The 21,395-nt window shown below is 44.5% G+C and overlaps 1 protein-coding gene across 1 annotated transcript in view; it reads left to right on the top strand.

The window, feature by feature from the left end:
• The window catches only part of LRP1B (LDL receptor related protein 1B), a 3,516,099-nt gene that overhangs the window by 2,192,398 nt on the left and 1,302,306 nt on the right, over positions 1 to 21,395 (top strand). Inside the window, 1 exon segment of the mRNA XM_029607894.1 lies at positions 20,503 to 20,707. Coding sequence (XP_029463754.1) covers positions 20,503 to 20,707 — 205 coding nt within the window.

Genomic DNA, 21,395 nt, shown 5'->3' with positions numbered 1-21,395 from the left:
TGCGTCGGAGGATGGGAAAGGACCAAAAAACTTGGGGCTAGCTATTGGACAACATCATAGCCGGATGTGCTTGGTACTGAGCCAGATTTTCTGACCCGGCCGGAACAGGGGCATGGTCCTGACAATGGATATCTGTGAAGCATTTGGCCTGGTCAGCTGCTTAGCAGAGTTTTTCTCTTCTTGGTTCCAGAGTCGCGTATGGGTTTGTGCTGTAGATTGTGCTGCAGATGAGGGTACACTAAGTGGAACCGGCAGAGGTAGGCCTATTTGAACGGCCAAAGACCACTGTAAAGGGTGAAACTTCCATGCAGAGGCAATATGAGTATTATGGATAGTTCTGCCCATGGCAGATCGTCAACCCATTTAGCTTGCTGGTCGTTGACATACGATCATGGAAGGTTTTCAAAAAGTGATTAGACCTTTCGGCTTGGGCATTTGCTTGTAGATGATAGGCTGATGTTAAATTTAATGTAATATTGAACTTTTTACATAGGAGACCTCCAAATTGGAGACCATGATTGGAGACTATTTCTTGTAGTAGTCCATGTAAACAAAAATACGTTGGTCCAGAAGAGTCGAGCTAACTCTGGAGTCAACAGAAAGTTGACATTCTTCTGGTTAGAATTTTTCCAAGGGCTGCAAGCCTTCATTCAGGCGCAATCAACCCCGGCTGTGTCCCGGCTCAACCCCCTGCCAGAAGCACAAGATCCTCCCGGCCCTACTCGATGACTCGAGACATGCCTCGCCTAACCAATAATTTCCCTGACAGGGACCCAGACACCACAGATGAAGAAGGAGAATCCCTCCAGGTCTGGAACCATACTGAACCATGCTTCGCTTCTTCCACAGGGATGAATTACCAGCCCTTGTTTTCCCAGACTCTGAAGACTCTGGGTATTCCAGGCACAGACCATATGGTGGAACCAAAGAAGAACCCCAACTTGGGTGTCCATGTCGTAAAAGCCTCATGCTACTTCCCAATGATGGAAGCCATCCAGGAACTGATTGACCTGGAGTGGGATGCCCCGGACGCCAGCTTTAAAGGAGATCGAGCCTTGGAAGCTTTATACCCTCTGGAACCAGCAACCAAGGAGCACTTGTGTTTTCCGAAAGTGGACATCATGGGTCTTTGCCGTCTCAAAACAAACAACCATTCCCATTGAAGGAGGGGCTGCATTGAAGGATACTCAGGATAGATGATTGGAATTCATTCTTAAGCAGGCCTTCGAGCAACAGCAATGATACTGCAGATTGCTTCCTGTTGTGCACTGGTGGCATGTTCTGGAGTTATTTGCCTCTCAAGAGAGGCAAATAACCTCCAGAACATAAGCCTGGTGAGATGATGGAACCTGCAGCAGCCTTCCTGATGGATGCAAGCTCAGATCTTGTGTGTACTTCAGCCAGAGGAGTAGCCCTTGGTAGTAGCAGCCAGAAGACAACTATGGCTGCAGAAATGGTCTGCTGACGTGACCTCTAAAGTGAATCTCACAAGAATGCCCTTTAAAGGATCTCTCTTATTCAGAAGCAAATTGGAGAGGTTAGCCAGCAAGTGGGGTGAATCTCCAGTGCCTTGGCTACCGGAAGAAAGGGGTAAAAGATCCTAGCACCCCTCCACCAGAAGAACCAGAGGCAGAGGCTCGCAATGCATTAGACTCTACAGGAACTCACAGTTCCAGGCACCTTGTCCCTCTGGAAGGTTCCAGCCCTTTCGGAACCAACAAACCAAGAGAGGAACAGGCCCGGGGGCAGGCTCTAGCCATGCTCCCCAATGAGAATGGGCCGACTCATCCACAGGATGAAGAAAAAGGGGGTTGACTTTCCCTCTTCTACCAAAGATGGGTCAAGATCACGTCGGACAAATGGGTACTAAACATCGTTCAAGAAGGTTAATCTCTGGAGTTCCGCAGCATCCCTCGGGACAAATTTATGATGTCACCCTGCTATCCCACACCAAGAGACTAGCAGTGGAAACTACTCTGACAATATTACTCAGTCTGAAGGCAATAAATTAATTTCCTACGCCCCAACAAAATATGGAGCGCTATTCCATCTATTTTATCGTTCCCAAGAAGGAAGGATCATTCCGACCCATCCTGGATCTCAAAAATGTCAACCGTCATCTGCAGATACTACACTTCCGCATGGAGACTCTTTGCTTCGTAATAATAGCAATACAACCAGGAGAGTTCCTAACCTCCCTGGATCTCTCTGAAGCCTACCTTCACATTCCAGTCCATCAAGATCACCAGCGTTTTCTACGCTTTGCAATACTGGGTCACCATTACCAGTTCTGAGCGCTACCATTTGGCCTAGCAACCGCCCAAAGAACATTCTCCAAAATTATGGTGGTTGTGGCGGCAACACTGAGGAAGGAAGGGATCTTGGTACACCCTTACCTGGATGACTGGCTGATCAGGGCAAAGTCTTCAAAAGAGAGCTGGCAGGTGACCAGCAGAGTCAAGAACCTACTGAAGGAGCTCGGTTGGGACATGAACACAGGCAAGAGCAGTCTGCAGCCCTCTCAGTCTCTAGAGTACCTGGGGGCCCATTTTGACACAAAACAGAACAAAGTCTTCCTCCTTCCCCTGAGGAGAAGGAAGCTGATAGAACAATTATGACAATTGATGACCAATGCATGCCCCAAGCTATAGGACTATCTTCAAGTCCACGGCCTCATGGCATCAACCCTGGAGGTCGTCCCATGGGCAAGGACCCACATGTGACCGCTCCTGCACTCCTTACTGTCACGCTGGAACCTACTGTCCCAGGACTACTCAACTTGACTACAACTACCAGCAGAGATACGTTCTCAGCTTCAGTGGTGGTTACAAGAACACCACCTAAGCAGAGGAGTAAGCCTATCCCCACCGAATTGTATCCTGCTCACCACAGAGGCGAGCCTGAGAGGGTGGGGAGCCCACTGAACTGAAGGCCCAGAGACAATGGAGCAAGGAAGAGGTGAGATGGAACATATACCACCTGGAAGCTCGAGCAGTCAGACTAGCATGCCTGCGATTCAGCCACAAACTCCGGTGCAAAGCGATTCGAGTAATGTCGGAAAATGCTACAACAGTTGCCTACATCAACCGCCAGGGAGGAAACAGGAGCCAGTAAGTGTCTCTGGAGATATATCCTCTCATGGCATGGGCGGAGATAAACCTACAAGGGATCTCGGCCTCCCACATCATAGGAAAAGACAACGTCTCAGCATACTTTCTCAGCAGAGAAAGCCTGGACACTGGAGAATGGACGCTGTCGACCACAGCCTTCCAACTGATAGTAAATCGCTGGGGCCTCCCAGCCATGGACCTACTGGCCACTTATTTCAGTGCCCAAGTCCTTCAGCCGCAGACAAGAGCCACACTGCAAAGGGATCGATGCTCTCATCGTCTCATCATATACTGGCCAGAGGAAGACTTACTGTATGCCTTCCCCCCATGGCCACTACTGGGCAAGGTCATCCTCAAGATAGAACACCACAGGGGACTAGTTCTACTAGTGGCTCTGGATTGGCCAAGATGCCCATGGTATGCAGACATGCAAAGACTCCTTATGGGGAGCCCTTTGTGCCTACCTCCACATAGGGACCTTCTCCAACAAGGCCTGATTCTTCATGAAGATTCGTCTTGATTCTCTCTTATGGTGTGGCCCTTGAGAGGACTTGCCTGAAGAAGCACGGTTACTCAAAGCCCATGATTGACACCCTGCTCTGAGTGCACAAGTTCTCAACATCCCTGGCATACATACAGATCTGGAGAACATTCAAAGCCTGGTATGAGGACCGTGAGATACTCCCATGGACGGCCAAGATCCCCATGATTCTGGAGTTTCCACAGGACGGTATGAAGAAGGGGTTGTCACTTAACTCCCTCAAGGTCCAAGTAGCTGCCCTACTCTGCTTCAGAGCCGAAGTGAACGGTATCCATCTATCACCTCATCCAGATTTGACCCATTTCCTAAAAGGGGTTAAGCAACTTTGGCTACCCCTAAACTGGCTGGCGCCCCTATGGAACCTCAATCTGGTATTAGACTTCCTAGTGGGGGCTTCCTTCAGAACAACACGTGGTCTGTCACTACGCCTCTTAACATTAAAGACGGTATTCCTGGTGGCAAAAGTTTCAGCTCATCACATCACCAAACTACAGGCACTAACCTGTCGGGAACCATTCCTTAGGTTCACCCCTGGAACCATACAGCTGCGCACTGTCCCCTCCTTCCTACCGAAAGTGGTTTCGGAGTTTCATTTGAACCAGAACATTTCCCTACCATCTTCGGATGAACATAAGGACTCGGAAGACTCCCATCTTCTTCACCATCTAAATATTGGCAGACTCCTGGTGCGATACCTGGAAAGATCGGAACCGGTGCGCAAAACAGATTGCCTGTTCGTTCTTCACAGCATTAAGAAACAAGGAGAAGCAGCCTCACAGGCAACCATAGCCCGCTGGATCAAGGAAGTAATGAAAGCAGCCTACATAGAGGCAGGAAAGCCTTTACCACTGCAGGCTAAGGCTCATTCTACTAGAGCCCAGGCAGTATCTTGGGCAGAAACCAAGCTACTATTGCCCGCCGATATCTGTCAGGTGGCGAAATGGTCCTCCCTACACTCCTTCTCCAGGTTCTACCACCTAGATGTTCAAGCCCAAGAAGATGCAGCCTTCACAAGGGCAGTATTAGGTGAGTCACAGAAAGCCTCCCGCCCTGTCCAAGAGTAGCTTTTGTACATCCCACTGGTTCTGAGTCCATCTGGCTACAACTAGGAAATGGAGAAATTGCTTACCTGATAATTTCATTTTCCTTAGTGTAGACAGATGGACTCACCATCCCGCCCATGGCTGCCCCAGAGAAAGAGGACCCTGGAAAGCGAACCTCGAGACTAAACAAATATGAGTAAGTTGATGCCTACCCCTCGTTCAAGCCACTCGCAGTTAGTCTGGTGTCGGCGTTAACTTAGTTGAGTGCACTGGCGGTCTTCAGTTTTTTGAAACCAGTTTAATCAGTTTAATAAGTTTAATCAAATTATTTATGCAAAGATATATATCCACTATGGCTTTTCAAGGAAGATACTGAGGAGCTGAGGTCACTGCATGGGTTTATCTAGGGTGACATCAGCTTTGAAATCTGACTCCATATCCCATCTGCTAGCAGATGAGCACATAACCCACTAATCCTGAGTCTATCTGTCTACACTAAGGAAAACAAAATTATCAGGTAAGTAATTTTTCCATTTGAGAAGTGCATTAATATGTGTAGTTAGGTCTAATTTTGGATCTAGTATGATGCCAAGATTGCGGACTTGCTTCACAATATTAATGGTAGAGTTATCCCGTTGAATGGATGTAGGGATGTTGTCAAAACAGGGGTTTCCTAAAATGAGTATTTCAGTTTTTGATAGTTTTAGGCTGAGTTTATTATGCAGTAACCACTTCCTAATTGTAGATAGACAAAGTTCTAGAAATGTAAGTGTAGAAATGTTCTAGAAATGTAAGTGTAGAAATGTAAGTGTTTAGCTGGAAAATAAAATTGGATGTCATCTGTGTATATTCTGTATGTTACGCATAAGGTGGATAATAACTGACAGATGGGAGTGAGGTATATGTTAAATAAGGCAGCAAATAAAGGGGATCCTTGAGGAACACCTATATTTAGAGCAAAAGGGATAGAACAAGTTTGATTAATGAATATTTGCTGGTATCTGTTTTTTAAATATGAATGAAACCAATTATGTACTTTACTGGATATGCCTAAATTTGAGAGACGGGTAAATAATATTTGATGATTTATAGTATCAAAGGCTGCAGAAATATCTAGGAAGACAGAGATGTATGAAGTTCCTGTGTCAAAGCCATGGTGGATATTGTCAGTGCTGGAGGTTAGGAGGATTTCTGTGCTATAATTGGGTCTGAAACTAAATTGATATTGATCTAGGAGTGAATGTTCATCAAGAAAAGAAGTGAGTTGTTTTAATACAACTGATTCCGTTATTTTTGCAAGAAGTGGTAAAGAAGAGATTGGACAAAAGTCAGAAAAGTCTGGGTTGGGTTTTTTTTTTTTTTGGAATGGAAGCAACTGCTGTGATTTTTAGGCAATCTGGAAGAGTGCCGTAATTAGTGAAGAGTTTACGATGTTGGCAATAGGAAGGGCAATGTGTTCTTTGACTGCTCTAAAGAAATTGAAGGCACATAATGAGCAAGTATGGGATGTAGGTTTCATTTTAAAAATTACTAGCGGTACCCGGCCACGCGTTGCAGTGGCAGAGTCACTCCCTCCACCGTCCCCTTGCTCATTTACCTCAGTCACTCATCCTCCTCTCCCTTGGTCACTCACCCCCCCTTCCCTCCCCTGTCCCCATCCAACTCTCTCCCCTCACACTCACCTCTCCCCTCATTCTCCCTCCCCTGACACTCACCTCCCCCCTCATTCTCGCTCCCCTCACTGTCACCTCCCCCCGCCTACTGCCTACCCTTCAGATCAGAAAACCTTTGTCTTTCTATTTCTGTGGGAACCCCCCCCAATCCCAACCCTTTAAATCAAATAATAACCCCCAACCCTCCTGCCCCTCCCAAGACCTGGGAAATTAAAATTGTTGATGCTACATGTGGTCTGTCCCTGGGTGTCTGTGTGCGTTATGTAGCCAAATAGGGGAGTGCCTAACCAAATTTGCACTTCCAAATTTGTTTTGTGGTCTGGGGAGGGCTATTTTGGTGCGTTTCTGAGATCATGCAAGTTTAGTGTATGTATTTGTGTGTGAACCTCCCCCTTCCCCCAAAAAACAACCCTATGAGAAAAGTTCTCTTAAACTAACCACCCCACACTCTCCTGCCCCTCCCCCCCAGCCCTGCGAAAACAGTAGCCCACCACCCTGCCCCCCCAGAGTTGCTGAATGAATGAAAACTGCCCCCCCTCGTGACCCCTCCCCAAGATGTTTGCAATAAATGCATTACCACCCCCCACCCTCCAGACCCCCCCGAGACCTGATAAAAATGTCAGTTGGTGGAGCGGGCGTTCAGGAGCAGTCTGGGAGTGATGTATTGGTGTTGGTTCGTTGCCTGTGAGCACTGAAACGAGTTCAGACGGCCCTTTGCCCTTACTATGTCAGTGGGGTGGAGCAATGACAGTGGTAGGTCCCCTGACATAGTAAGGGCAAAGGTCCGCCGGCTGCCAGTCCTGAAAATGGTGCCGAGGGGCCCTCGCCCTTACTATGTCACATGGGCTACTGCCGTCATTGGTGTCCCCGAGTGGCATAGTAAGGGAAAGGGCCGTCGGCGCCATGTTGATTGCTGGCAGCCGACGGCCGTAGTGCAGGAGATGTGTCCCGGACCGGTCCTGGCCCCCCGCTGGAACCTCCCGGACTTCTGTCAGGTTTTGTGTGTGTTGTGAGGGCCTGGGAAGTAAATAAATTTGGCATGTGATGGGGGTGTGAGGAGAGTGGTTTTGTGTGTGTTGGGAGGCTGTGGGAAGTAAATCAATTTGGCATGTGTGTGGGGGGTGTGAGGAGGGTGGTGGGTGTATTTTATCTGTAAAGGAAATAGTTATCTTCCGGCGAAAAAAGTGCGCAAATGTGTTAAAATGGAAGGAAACGTGGACCTGGACTGGCGAAATGATTAGTGTAGCTTGTGTTAGTGTAAGGTGTAACAGATGGCGCTTATGTCCAGCAGATGTCGCTGTTTTCTGGAAACAATTTTTAAACCTATTTTACCTGTCACAGGTGTGACATATCTGTAATGTAAGTACAGAAGAACCTTCCTGTATATGAAATGAAGGTTGTGTCCAAATTTGAAAGCAATCGGTTCAGTGGTTTCTGAGATTAGCAATTTTGTTCAAACTATTTAACATTTTTATTTATATAGATTGGCAAGATTTTGGTGCTAGCTCCTGATTCAAAGGTATCCCAGGACTGTGTTGCTGGGGTAGTTATTGCAGTAGGAAGTGATGTCAGGAAAGCTGAAACTATTGTATGGATTTTTGATTCATAAAGTTTTCCAAATGAGTTGCATGAGTTTTGTTATTATGGTTATTAATGGATTTCACGATATTGAACAGGGTTTTAGGGTTATTATTGGATGTATGACTCGAAACGTTTGGTAAAGTTGTTTTGTTTTGTTTTTTTTTGTGTTATTAACAGTTGTTCGGTATAAAAGAAGTTCAGCATTGAACAGGGTTAGATTAGACGGACTTTTATGATTTTTCCATTTGGTTTCAAGAGATCATAGCTTGCAGGGTAAGCTTGCACTTCTGTTCTAACCCAGGCAGGCAATATGTGTCACTATGTGTAAGAGAGATCCAGAGAGGGAGACTGATTTTCTCTTGCAGCATGTGCAGAGTGGCCAGTGGCTGGTTGTGACAGGGAGCAGCTTGCTTTCTTTGTGTGAAAGAGTCAGTGAACCTGTGTCATTGTTCTAACTCTGTGTGTCTCTCTTGCACTAAGTTCTTAGACAGTAACTTTTAAACAGGCGCGGGTGCACATGTTCATTGTCCCATGCCCAGAAACATGGCCATTTTATAACATAGGTGCTTAAATGCACGCATGATATAAAATAGCTTGAACATGCGCACATAAGCATTCAATTTTAAGTTCATGCTGTTGCGGTCCCGGTCGCCAGGCTAGCGACCGGGTCCTTACCTTTCTGCCGGCTCCCCCGAGGCTGCCGCGATCCGCCGCGTCTGGGGCCTGTAGGGCCGCATGGCAGCGTCTCCCTGCACGTGGAGACGCCGCCGAAGGTCGAGCCTGACTCCTCCCACTGCCTGGGCACGCGCGCGCGCGAGGAGGGGGCTCTTAAAGGTCCAGCACCCGGAAGTGCTGAAACGCCCCGTTCCTGACGTCAGACGCTGGCTGGCTATTTAAACCAGCGTCTGACTGCCTTACCTTGCCTTTGCAACGTGGTCGCTCCTTGAGTGGTTAGTTGCCTTGTTCCTGCTTGTTCCAGCCGTGCCGTGCTTCCAGCTCTGGGTCCTGCTTGTTCCAGCCGTGCCTTGCTTCCAGCTCTGGTTCCTGCTTGTTCCAGCCGTGCCTTGCTTCCAGCTCTGGTTCCTGCTTGTTCCAGCCGTGCCTTGCTTCCAGCTCAGGTTCCAGCTCGTTCCTGCTGCGCCTTGACTCCAGCTCCGACTTCACGATTCTCCTTGCCTTCAGCCAGCCACGACCCTCGGACTTCTTCACGATTCTCCTTGCCTTCAGCCAGCCACGACCCTCGGACTTCTTCATGATTCTCCTTGCCTTCAGCCAGCCACGACCCTCGGACTTCTTCACGATTCTCCTTGCCTTCAGCCAGCCACGACCCTCGGACTTCTTCACGATTTTCCTTGCCTTCAGCCAGCCACGATCCTCGGACTTCTTCACGATTCTCCTTGCCTTCAGCCAGCCACGATCCTCGGATTTCTTCACGATTCTCCTAAGTCCCAGCGACTCGGACTCCTACGGGCCCCTCCTGGGGGGGTCTCGGGTTTCCAGGGTGAAGATGTCATCCTTCAGCTCCAGCTAAGCTCCGCCTCCCGGCTCATTACCAACTGTGGACGTCGTCCATATCAGCCGGCCCAAGGGTCCACTATTGACTTTCTTCACAACATAACACATGCACTCCTATGCACACAAATGTCACTTCTACCACTAAGCAAGGAGATTTTAAAAGCCACATACAGTAACACCATTACCAGCTTTACCAATTCATTCCCAGATAAGGAATAGGACCTTCAAACCCCCCTAGTTTAATAATCTCCCTTCTCCCCTGTTAGCCCTGACTATTAAAATCCTACTGATCTGTTTAGGTTTTTTTTTATTTTCAACTTACACGCCATTCATAGCAGAAGTAAATTATGCTTATGTACCTAAATATTTATGCGCAAATTTCAAAGTAATATCCTGGAACACCCATGCCCCACCCAGACCATGCCCACGGCCCACCCTTTTTCTGAACTTTTCATTTGTGCACGTAGTGGGAGATATGTGAGTTCATGGGCGGATTTCAAAATCCACTCAGTGCGCATCGACCCGACTTGTCCGCATATCTCCCAGGTTTGGCACGCACCTTTTAATGTACATGCTTAGCAAACATGCCTTCATCTATTGATGTCACTGTGTTTGTTTCTATTCCCCTCACCTAAAGATAAATGTTAAAAACCTGGCGTGGGCATTAATTAGGGGATGTGCGAATAAGTTAGGATGTGCACTCTGAGTGGATTTTAAAATCTGGTGAGATACACATGTATCTCCCACAGTGCACACATTTATAAAGTTTTCAAAAAGGGGCAGGGCATGGGTATGCTCTGGGTGGGGCTTGACCATTTCAGGACACGAACCAGAAAGGGTGCGTAAATACCTTTGCAATCCAGTGCGTGCTGAGGCTACCTGCCATGTAACTTTACTTCTGCTATGATGTTGTGTAACTTATGAAATAAACAAATAAGACAGATCTCCATGGTTTTAGGGGTCAGAGCTAATTGGGGGGAGTGAAGGCTATTAAACTAGGAGGGTTTGGAGGAGCTATCTCTTAACTGGGCAAACTGGGGGTGAACTGGTAAAACTGGGAATTGCCTCTGCATGTGCCCCTTTTAAAATCTCTCAATTTTTGTGGTAGAAAAGGCATTTGCAAGCACTTGTAAGCACCCAGTGAAAATTTGGTGCACATGTGGTCATGGACAGGCTATTTTATAACATGTGCGGACATACATTAGCAAGTTATACAATAGCCATGTCCCATGTATGCCCGCGCACCAGTTTGAAAGTTACCATTCCTGTGTTTTGGAATATGGATGCTACTATACTTGCCCACCATACCTCTCACTGTTATTTGTTTAGGTCTCTGTCAATCTTCTTCCTTCCATACCTCTCACTTTGGGGTAGATTTTATAAATCTACGCCCGCGCGTACTTTGGTTCGCGCACCAGAAACGAACAAAAGTACTCGGGATCTTATAAGATACGTGCATATCTTATAAAATCTGGGGTCGGCGCGCGCAAGGGGGTGTACATTTGTGCACCTTGCACGCGCCGAGCCCTGTGCATGCTGCCCGTTCCACCCCCCCCCCCCCCCCGCACCTTGACCTCCCTTCCCCTACCTAACCTACCCCCTCGGCCCTATCTAACCCCCCCACCTGTGTTTTAAAAGTTACGCTTGCCAGAAGCAGGCGTAACTCGTGTGCGCCAGTGGGCTGCTGGTGTGCAATTCCCCGGCCTGGGACCTGTTTTGGAGGCCTCGGCCACGCCCCCGAAACACCCCCGGGCCGGCACCACGCCTCCCGACATGCCCCGAATGTCGCGTCTGCCCCGACACGTCCCCGACACGCCCCCCAGAACTCCCTGAATGTTGCGTCGGCCCCGACATGCCCCCCTAGTGAAGCCCCGGGACTTACGCGCGCCACTGAGCCTATGCAAAATAGGCTCGGCACGCGCAGGGGGGTTTTAAAAGGGCTGTTTTAAAAGGACATAAAATCCGGCCCTTTATGTCTTAAGGTGCTCATGTCACTTTTGGTGCTCTTTGCTCCTTTGTTGGTACTTTGAGGCATTCATTCTACTGTTTGGGCTGTTTTGCCCCTTGTTTGATGCTGTGGGATTTTTTATGCCACTAGTTGTACCACTTTATCCCTCTCATTGTGGCTTGGTTGCTCCTGCCACTGTTGCTGCCATTTAGGAACATGAGAAGTACCATGCTAGGCCAGACCAAGGTCCATCGTTACCAGCATCCTAACTCTGTGGCCAGTTTAGGTCACAAGTACCCAATAAATCCCAAATAGTTTGATCAATTTCACTTTCAGGTATAATTGATGGCTCTTCCAAGTCTACCTGGCTAATGACTTTTCCTTTAGGAACTTGTCTACCCTCTTTTGAAACCAACTATATCAGTTGTCTTAATCACATCCTCTGCTAATAGATTCCATTGTGTTGCAAATGCCTGCCATCGAATGTCATAAAATTTTGTTGGAAAACCCAAAGTGAGAGTGAAAAATAGGATGCATTTATTCTCCCATTGACTTTGATAGAAACAAATTAAATAAATGACCCAAATGAAATGAATGAGCTTGTGATCTGAACTGAACAAAACAGTTAACTGAACTGAAAATCCGAAACAAATTGATATTCATCTGTGCACACCTCTAAGACAAATCAGATTTTTGTTGTTTTCAAATAAAGATAACCAAAAGTAGGGAACCCTAATATTCAATAGTGTATAATCACACAGTGTTCCACAACAACACCAAAGTGAAGAAAAAACAACAAAGGATATGTTTATAAGACCATCATAAGAATAATGAGATCCCTAATGTTTACTTAGTAGCAGTTATCCAGTGTTCTGAATCATACACTACCACTTAAATGACTTGTGGCTCTATCTTTTAATCACAGGTCTCCAAAGCATTGTAATTAAAAAAAAATTGTGTAAGTTTTTGCATATAAAATATCATTGCATTAATTAAAAAATGATCATTTATCTTATCAATGTTCATGACAAAGGTCTATAAAAAATAGCCATATAAAAATGCCCACACCGAGCCCATCATGACTCGTGTTTTGTTTTTCTTTCTTCCTCAGGGGCAACTTATTTAGGCAATTGTAAGGCTCAAAGGATCAACTGCAATGTACAATTAAAGTTACCCAATATCAAAATTAAAGCAAGAAAAATGTGTCAAAAAGTAAAACATTTACTAGGCTCTCTTATACCTTTCTTTCAGAGTGATTCGATTTCATAGCTTCCAGGTGGTAATTATGCATTGGTCTCTGAACCTGCCATCTTTATTTTTTAACTAAATATTCAGTTCTGGATACTGAACTGACCAATAGTATCACATCATTTGAAAAACTAGCCAGTAAAAAATGAGACAGTTAATATATTACCTAATATATTCATACATACATTTAAGAAGGGATATTAATTTGACATTTTTTGAAAAATCAATCATTAAAAACAGAGTAATTACAATACTGTCTGAAAAAATGTAAAAAAAAATGTTTTGTAAAGTCCTAAATGAGACTTATCGTTCATTCACATTAGATGAACAGAATTCAATGTGAATATCCAGCACTGTTCTATAAAATTAAAGATAGAGATTATATCACCCTCTCTGAATGATGGTAGTGCTATATCAATAATTGTCAAAAAAAGATCTGTAAAAACATGTTGCCATGCAAGACAGTGTTGAACTAAGGGTACATCAATGTTTTGAGTATTTAGTCAATTCCAATGTTCACACAATCTTATCTTCACCTGTCTTTTGGTTCTCCCCATATACATTTCTGAGCATCTACATTGAATAATATATATGACATTTTCAGAACTTCAATTTGTCGACATCTTATGCTTACAATTCTCATGAGTGATAGAATGTTCCCACAAATCACCTTGTAATGTTATACAAATATCACAATTACAGCAGCAGAAATCACCTTGCCAAGGCTCGGAAATGTTAGGTATTTTCATATTATTCAATGAAGCTCTTACTACTTGAACTTTTATATTTGGCCCTCATTTATATGAAATTAAGGGTTCCTCTGAGAAAACAGTAAGGAAGTAAAGGGCATGCCAGTGTTTTTTTTTAATAATGAGAGCAGTGGAATAGACTTTATCAAAGTATTGTAAAACATAAACATTTTGAGAAACTTCTCCTTTGTTACTATAGTCTAACAATAAATTCTGATCAGAGAAGAAGGTTCTCCAATATGCTTTTTTGATCACAGTAAGAGGATAGATTCTTTCAAAAAGCTTTAATGCCAGTTTGTATGATTTCTGTTTATATTCCTCTTTTCAAGATTTCAATCTTCTAATCCTAAAAAAATTGATTAACCAGTAGTCCAGCCTTAAATGTCTTAGGATGAAAACTGTGATACATAAGAAAATTGTTACGGTCAACTTTTTTTTCAAAAATGGAAGTAGTCAGTTTTTTTGTTTGTCAATCCTAATATCCAAAAAAGAAATATGGTATGGATGCGAGGATATAATCAATTTAAGAAAAGGGTCACGTTGATTAATCCAATTAAAGAATGCCATCAATGCTATTTGAGATGATGTTCATAAGAAAAATAGATAGCCAACAGAGCTTTAAGAATTTATAACTTGGAGTTTGAGAGATCCAGCGATGTTGAATTAGTTTTCATTTTCCAGTTCAGTACTGTACTTGTGAATTAGATCAGGAATCTAACTCACATATATTAAGATTGATTCTCACTATCTCTTTAATAGGAAAGTTTAATAACATCAGGCTACTTGGTTTTAAAACATTGTACCAATATTTATATCTATCTCTGAGAGGATTTTTCAGAGCCATTCTCATGCATAAAACAGGGTGTAACATTGGCAATTTGCACCATCGTGCCCCTTTCCTTCCCCGGTTCTTACCGCAATTCCCACAAAGTGAGGTCCACAACACGGTTTGGTAAAAAACAGGCTGCAGCTTTTATTAAATATTAACACAATAAACATAACAATCAACGATACCTGAGTCGTCCCATGGTGTGAATTCAGACATACCAAATTCCGAGTTTCGTGCCGGCATACGCTGTGGTAAGCCAGTCCACCAAACATCTTCCGGCCCTCTGCCGTGGTCTCAAGCCAAGGGACCCTCCTCTCTGGGCCGCCCATGCCCACCTTACTACTCCATCCTTCTAGGGCCTCCATTCTATACACACCATATTCTCTATGTCCCTATTTGCCCTTCGACTCGGGCATCCCTGCCTCCAGCTGCGACAATTATACATATTGATATCAACTTACTAACATTTTCATCTGCCTATTGTCCTCACATTTTTACCCCTTACATTACCCATAATGTAGGGCGGGTGGGTGAGGGTGCGGGCGCTGGCTTGCAAAGAGGATGAGCCCAGTGCCTGCAGGGATGTTTGGATGACCCCAGGTTCGCGATATGCGCGAGGCTGACGTCATCCCCTACATCGCCATGCACAGCGCGGCCCTTCTTGTCCCTCCCACCTCCCATCGCACTCCGTGCTGGCCTTGAATTAGGCGTGGCCATCCCCGGCCAGGAATGCAACAAGGGGAGGGCCCTCGGGCGAGCGCCCTGTTAACGGGGGTCCTCCCCGCATCCGGAACCTCAGCCCATTCTTATGTTCAGAACTGGGGTCTTTGAAAATTGTCTACCCTCTCTGGGCAGAGATAACACTTATACTTGTACACGTATAATTTTGCTGGAAAAAGTACCTGCATACCTAGCAGATGTGTACTTTATCTGATGCAATATTCAAAGAGAACTTTTTCCTTTTGAAAACTGATATAGAGTCTGCCAACAAAAGTCCCTCTATAAATTTATATCTATCCATATCCATCTCTCTCTCGATCTCCCTTGCTTTCTCTGCATATATTTCAAAAATTAGTAGAAAAAGATTTGAACTTATTATTCACATTTGGAAACAGCAAAAATTTGATAAAATTGATAGTTTCCTTGCAGATAATAGTGGAGTTTCTACAGTACTGAGTGCCCTTGATTTTCTTTTTTCAGACATTGAACTTGATTTATCTAGCGTTTTAACATAGCATAGTGTAGTGTAGCAGCTGATGTCTTCCTTGTTATATATCTGGAATCAGTTTTGATAAGCAGATTACTCCTACCTCTCCCCCCCCCACCAACCCCAATGAGAATAAGGTACTAGGAGAGCAGGAGGGGTTACCCTGGGTAGAAATCAGGGGAACGGAAATCCTCATCAGCAATTATGCCATTCTAATTTTTATCATCTTCATAATCACTTCTACTGCTGTGATTTCATATTTACAGTCTGCAAGACTTCCAATTTTCTCCAAAACCAATGTAGCTACTGAACCACTGCTACTGGTATACCCATTTTCATAGACAATTTGAATCTCATCAGACTGCTTGAATAAAGATATGAATTGCCCCAGAGCATTCAGAAGAATTGGCTTGATTTACCTACATGTGTAGTGATTTGTTGCATTTTTGGAAATCTGGTACCTGCAGTGCTCAATAGGTTTTGTCAGCAGTTTTAATGTTCTCTTAAAATAGAAACTGCTTGTTGGACAATTTAAGTAGCATACCATAAATAAGACTGACCAGATGGGCTCATCTTTTGCCAGTGCACAGAAGAGTTATATCAGATGTTCATTTTCCTATATTTTTAAAATAATTTGTCAGCTGAAATGCCATGGGATTCAGTCAAGATCACTTCTGTTGTATTTCTGAGTGTGTCAAGGTGGAAAAAGGTTCAGTTCATGCTTAATATTCCCAGATCAAACTTTTACTGAGCTATTTAAGAATTTTATATTTGTTTTGTCATCCATTCTATTCTGTAGCCTCTCTCCTAGCACATGCATTGTGAAAATAAAGATTAAACATAATTGAGATGACAGTTTTCAGAAGAATCTAGTTGAGTAATTAAGGAGCTTTCTGAGTAGATCTTTGGGGCTGATAATTGTTTCCTGCTGAACAGAAAAAGGGTAATTTTAAAAGGAGTTACTCGTGTAGGTGGAATGTGTGCTCCCTACTGGAAGCATTCGGAGCTTGGCATTGCAGCGAGGAGGAGGCAAGTATACTCCCTCGTCCTTCTTTTTAGGAGGGGGCAGAAGGTCTCAAGGTAGATTGATTTCACGGGGGTGGCTTTTTGGAACTTCCTTACAAAGACTTGGGTTTGGGCAGAGTGGGAAGGAGGGAGTCTTGTCACTGTTGATGCAATTCCATCATTGCTCTCTGCTTCAATGGAAGGGTAAAAAGGGGAATTGGATTCAGACAGCAACCAATGAGAGCCCCAATTTTTACAGTCTGGGAAACAAATATTCATGGGGGTAACTTGCTGATGCGACTGTTACTCCCTTTAATAAATAAACCTGATACTTTTGATACAACTCCAAAATTGCACTCTGCTTCCACAGAAAGGGGTAAAGAGAATTGGATTCAGACAGCAACCAATGAAGGCCCTGACTTTTATGGACTGGGAAACTGATAAGCATGGGGTTAACCTGCACGGCACAGCAGATACTATCATAAGCTTGCTGGGCAGACTGAATGGACCATTTGGTCCTTTCCTGCCATCATTTCTATGTTTCTGATCTATGTATTACATGCCCAGGGATAAGCTAAGGCTTTTTCAGATCAACCTAGCTAATAACTGGGGATGTTTCTGTTATGACTGTCGGCCATGGGCGGCCGCGGCCGACCCAACTCACGTCATGTCATGCCCTACTCTCTACTCCGGGTGAACTCGCGGCTGTGGCTAGCTGCTACCGCTGCATACTTCCTGGCTCCCGAGACTCCACATGGCGGCTGGGACGCCGCTGACATACATGCTGACTACAGGCCTTCTTAGGCGCATGCGCATGCCACCGGGCCTCCCTTTAAAGGCCCAATGGCGAGAACTTCAGGGGCATCCTCCACTGATGACATCACAAGCCTGAGATATTTAAGCACCTCCTTTAGCCTATGCTAACCAACTTGGCAATGAGTTCTCTGAGCTCCATTGGTGATTGTTCCTGCCTTGGATCTGTGCTCTACATCTTGGACTCTGGCTCTGGGTACCAGCTCCTTGGGGGCCTGCTCTGTGCTTCCATTTCGGGACTTTGTTTTGCGCTGCCCCGCTCCTCGGAGTAGCCTCAGCGCGTCTCTGCCAGAGATCCTGTCTCCATGCTTCTCCACTCCTCAGGGTAGCCTCAGCGTTGCTACACCAGAGCTCCTGCCTCTATGCTTCCCCTCTCCTTGGGGTAGCCTCAGCGTTGCCACACCGGAGTTCCTGTCTCTACGCTTCCCTGCTCCTTGGGGTAGCTTCAGCATTACTACACCAGAGATCCTGTCTCCACACTTCCCCGCTCCTCAGGTCTGCTCTCTGTGTCTCTGTCTTGGAGATCCTTTCTCTGGTTCATTCTATCTCCTGATCTACCCTGCTCTGCAATACCTTGGAACTGTTTTCTCAGACCTGCTCCTCAGGGCACCCTGCAGTATTGTCACAGTGCAGGTGTCTTAGATCACGTGGCTGTGATGCAGATAGCTCAACTATGCCACCTGTCTCCTAGACCACAGCCATGTTCCAGTTGCCTGTGTTTCCATTACACCTCACCTCCCGAAGTTGGTGCACTGTGGGGCTCAACCCCTCAGGAAGAGTCAACTCCCACCTTGAGCCAAGGATCCACGAAACCTACAAAACCTAACAGTTTCTCACATAAATTGTTTTTTATCAGTGAAAGGTAGGAATAGCCTATGAAAACTTAGCTGGTTTTTTATCTAGCTAGGTTTGGTCTAGGTATACTGGCTAAGTCAGCACTGAGTTAGCCAGTATAGAAATATTTTTAGCATTAACCTATCCAGCTAACTTGCAGCTCAAAATTAGACTAAACCTTGAGAGTCATTTATCAACTCACGTTATGGCTTTTTCGCATGCATTATGGCATTTTTGCATTCGAAAAATGCATGCAAAAAGCACCATAATGCATGGTGTGATACAAACTTTTAAAAGTGGAGGGACTGAGGAGGAGTTGGAGGTGGGAATTTTGTTAAATTTTGCTGGCTTTGTGAAGCCATAATGCATGATATTGCACTGTTTGATACTGAAAGTAACTACACCTTTTTTTTAATAGTGTTAAGCTGTGTGATGTCATGTGATATGCCCATAATGCAATGTGATTTTTTTTTGTAAGTTCTATTTTGAGCATTTTTAGGCTGGGAAGGGCCTGAGGAGAGGGAGAGGGCAAAAGCCTCTGGGGATGACATCATAGTAAGCAGCTATTAATGCTACTCTAGGAGTCCCATCTAGTAACTTGAGGTGAGGTATAGGTAGTTTAGGGGTTAGGAGCAACTTTTACAGTGCAGTCTTGTGAAGATGTGATGTCCTTCGGAGTGAGGAAACTCACACAATGATGAGATTTGTATAATGTTCTCTCAATCTAGCTTGATGTTACCCAGGTAGAGAGTCTATCAAGCTAGGTTGGGAGAACATTGTAAAATGTCATCACTGTATGAGTTTCTTCACTCCGAAAGACATCAAATCTTCACAAGAGTGCACAGTTCTGCTCGTATATCTCACTCTGCATGTAAAAGTGGCCCTTAACCCTTACACTACTACCTAAACCTTACCTTGAGTTACTAGGTGGGCCTCCTATAGCAGCATAAATAGCTAACTGCTAAAAGGGCTTTGCACTTTGCAGGTGGCAGTGCAAAAAGTTAATATGCTTTGCACTAATACCTATTGGAGATGTGATTCATTATTGGCCTGCCGTGGGAAATTTTGTATTCCCGCGGTTCGGGACGATTTTTTTTCGGGTACCCCCCAAAAAACAAACAAACACACCCAAACCCTTCAAATTCAATTACCTACAACCCATCCACTCTCCCGACCCCCCCAAAACTTGCCAAAAGTCCCTGGTGGTCCAGCGGGGGTCCCAGGAGTGATCTCCCGCTCTCGGGCCGTCGGCTGCCAGTAGTCAAAATGGCGCCGGTGGCCCTTTGCTCTTACCATGTGACAGGGGCTATAAGTGCCATTGGTCTGCCTGTGTCACATGGTAGGAGCAATGGACAGCCAGCACCATCTTAAAAAATGGCACGAGCCATCGATTGCTCCTACCATGTGACAGGGGCCAACCAATGGCACCGGTAGCCCCTGTCACATGGTAAGGGCAAAGAGCCACTGCCGCCATTTTGATTTGTGGCAGCTGATGGCCTGAGAGGGGGAGATCAGTCCTGGGTCCCCGCTGGACCACCAGGGACTTTCGGCAAGTCTTGGGGGGTCGGTAGGGTGGGGGGTTGCAATTAATTAAATTTGAAGGGTTGGGGTAGGTTTTGTTTTTTTTATGTGTCCTTTCTCCCCCCCCCAAAAAAAAAAAAAAAAAAAGATAGGAAAACTCATGAAATTTTGTGTGGTTTTCTTATCATTTCGTCAGCCCCCCGAAATGCAATGAAATAGGAAATATCATCATTATTTTCTATTTCATTGCAAACGAATGCATATCCCTGATACCTATGCAAAGCACTAAGATAACACACATTGTGATAAATAGGCTATTACCATAAAAGATGCCCCTTTTCCTATCATATGCAATATTGTGATAATTCTAGGCCCTGGCTAGATAAAATAACCACCTAAGTTTTCATAGGATATGTCTCCCTCTCACTGATGAAAACCGATTTATGTAATAAACATCCCCAGTTATTAGACAGGTAGACCTGCAAAAGTCATTGCTTATCCCTGGGCATGAAATACATAGATAAACTATTTGTGATCTGCTGGATATGAGTGACTTGGATTTGCCACTGTCAGAGACAGGATGCTGGGCTAGATGGACCTTGGTCTGACTAAGAATGACACTTCATATATCTTAAGAGCTGAATCCCCTCCATCTCACTCCCTACGTCTCAAATCCCAGTCATTGCAAGAAAGTCCCACAGAATTGGAGCCCCTCCTTCCCATATTGAAAACTGATCCATCAAAGCATTATCTCCCCCAAGCCCTTATATTTTAATGTTTTATTAAAGTAAACAATATTTTTAGTGTTACTTATATATAAGCAATTATTATTTTTTTTATTTCCTGTACATAATTTAAACAAAATGTTCTCTTCTTTTTTTTTAGGTGTGAGTGGTATTGAAATAGTTGTGCAACATGGCCTAGCAACCCCTGAGGGTCTGTCAGTAGACTGGATTGCTGGAAACATTTACTGGATAGACAGTAACTTGGATCAAATTGAAGTAGCTAAATTAGATGGAACAATGAGATCAACATTAATATCAGGTGGCATGGAACATCCAAGAGCTATTGCCTTGGATCCTAGATATGGGTAAATATTAGTTTTTTCGTTCATGCTCATACTGTTCATTTTGAGTAGAGTAATGAATATATGAATGATTGACAGTTTGTTTGAACAAGGTAACTTCATGTCAAGTGAAAATGCAAAACTTTGCAAGACAGTGAAATATGCATCCTGCATATTTAAAGAAAGCTTGAGTCTTTTATATACTTTATAAAATTTCTAATGCACATGTTGTCAGCAATACCATTCTGCTTACTCTGTTAGAGTAGAAGAGCTGTTTGAATGTATCATAATGTTTTCAGGGAGAGAGTCACAAATTACTTCCCATGTTTGTGAAGTGATTTGATATAATAAACCATGGGTCCGCAAAACAAAAAATGTATCGTGACAAATGTTGTCAAACATGGGGGTTCATATATGTAGCGACATAGTATCGCAATAAATGATGGCAGATAAAGACCGAAATGGTTCATCCAGTCTGCCCAGCAAATTGCTTGGTTAGTAACTGCCACTCCATGCAGTTCAAGTTAAAGCACATTAGAACAGAATATGCCCTTTCATATTATTTACTGCTGTAAAATCTAATTATCACCTCTGTATTACAATACATATATCCTTCCATAAATGTCAAATATCAATATCTTTGTATAGTGACCTGTTTTTTTTTTTAACACATTTTTCACTTTGCAATTAAAACTGAAATGTTAAGGCCACT

This window comes from Rhinatrema bivittatum, chromosome 6 (assembly GCF_901001135.1).
Source record: "Rhinatrema bivittatum chromosome 6, aRhiBiv1.1, whole genome shotgun sequence".
Classification (NCBI taxonomy): Eukaryota; Metazoa; Chordata; class Amphibia; order Gymnophiona; family Rhinatrematidae; genus Rhinatrema; species Rhinatrema bivittatum.
Note: the sequence above shows the minus strand (reverse complement) of the source record. Positions and strands in the feature narration are given on the sequence as shown.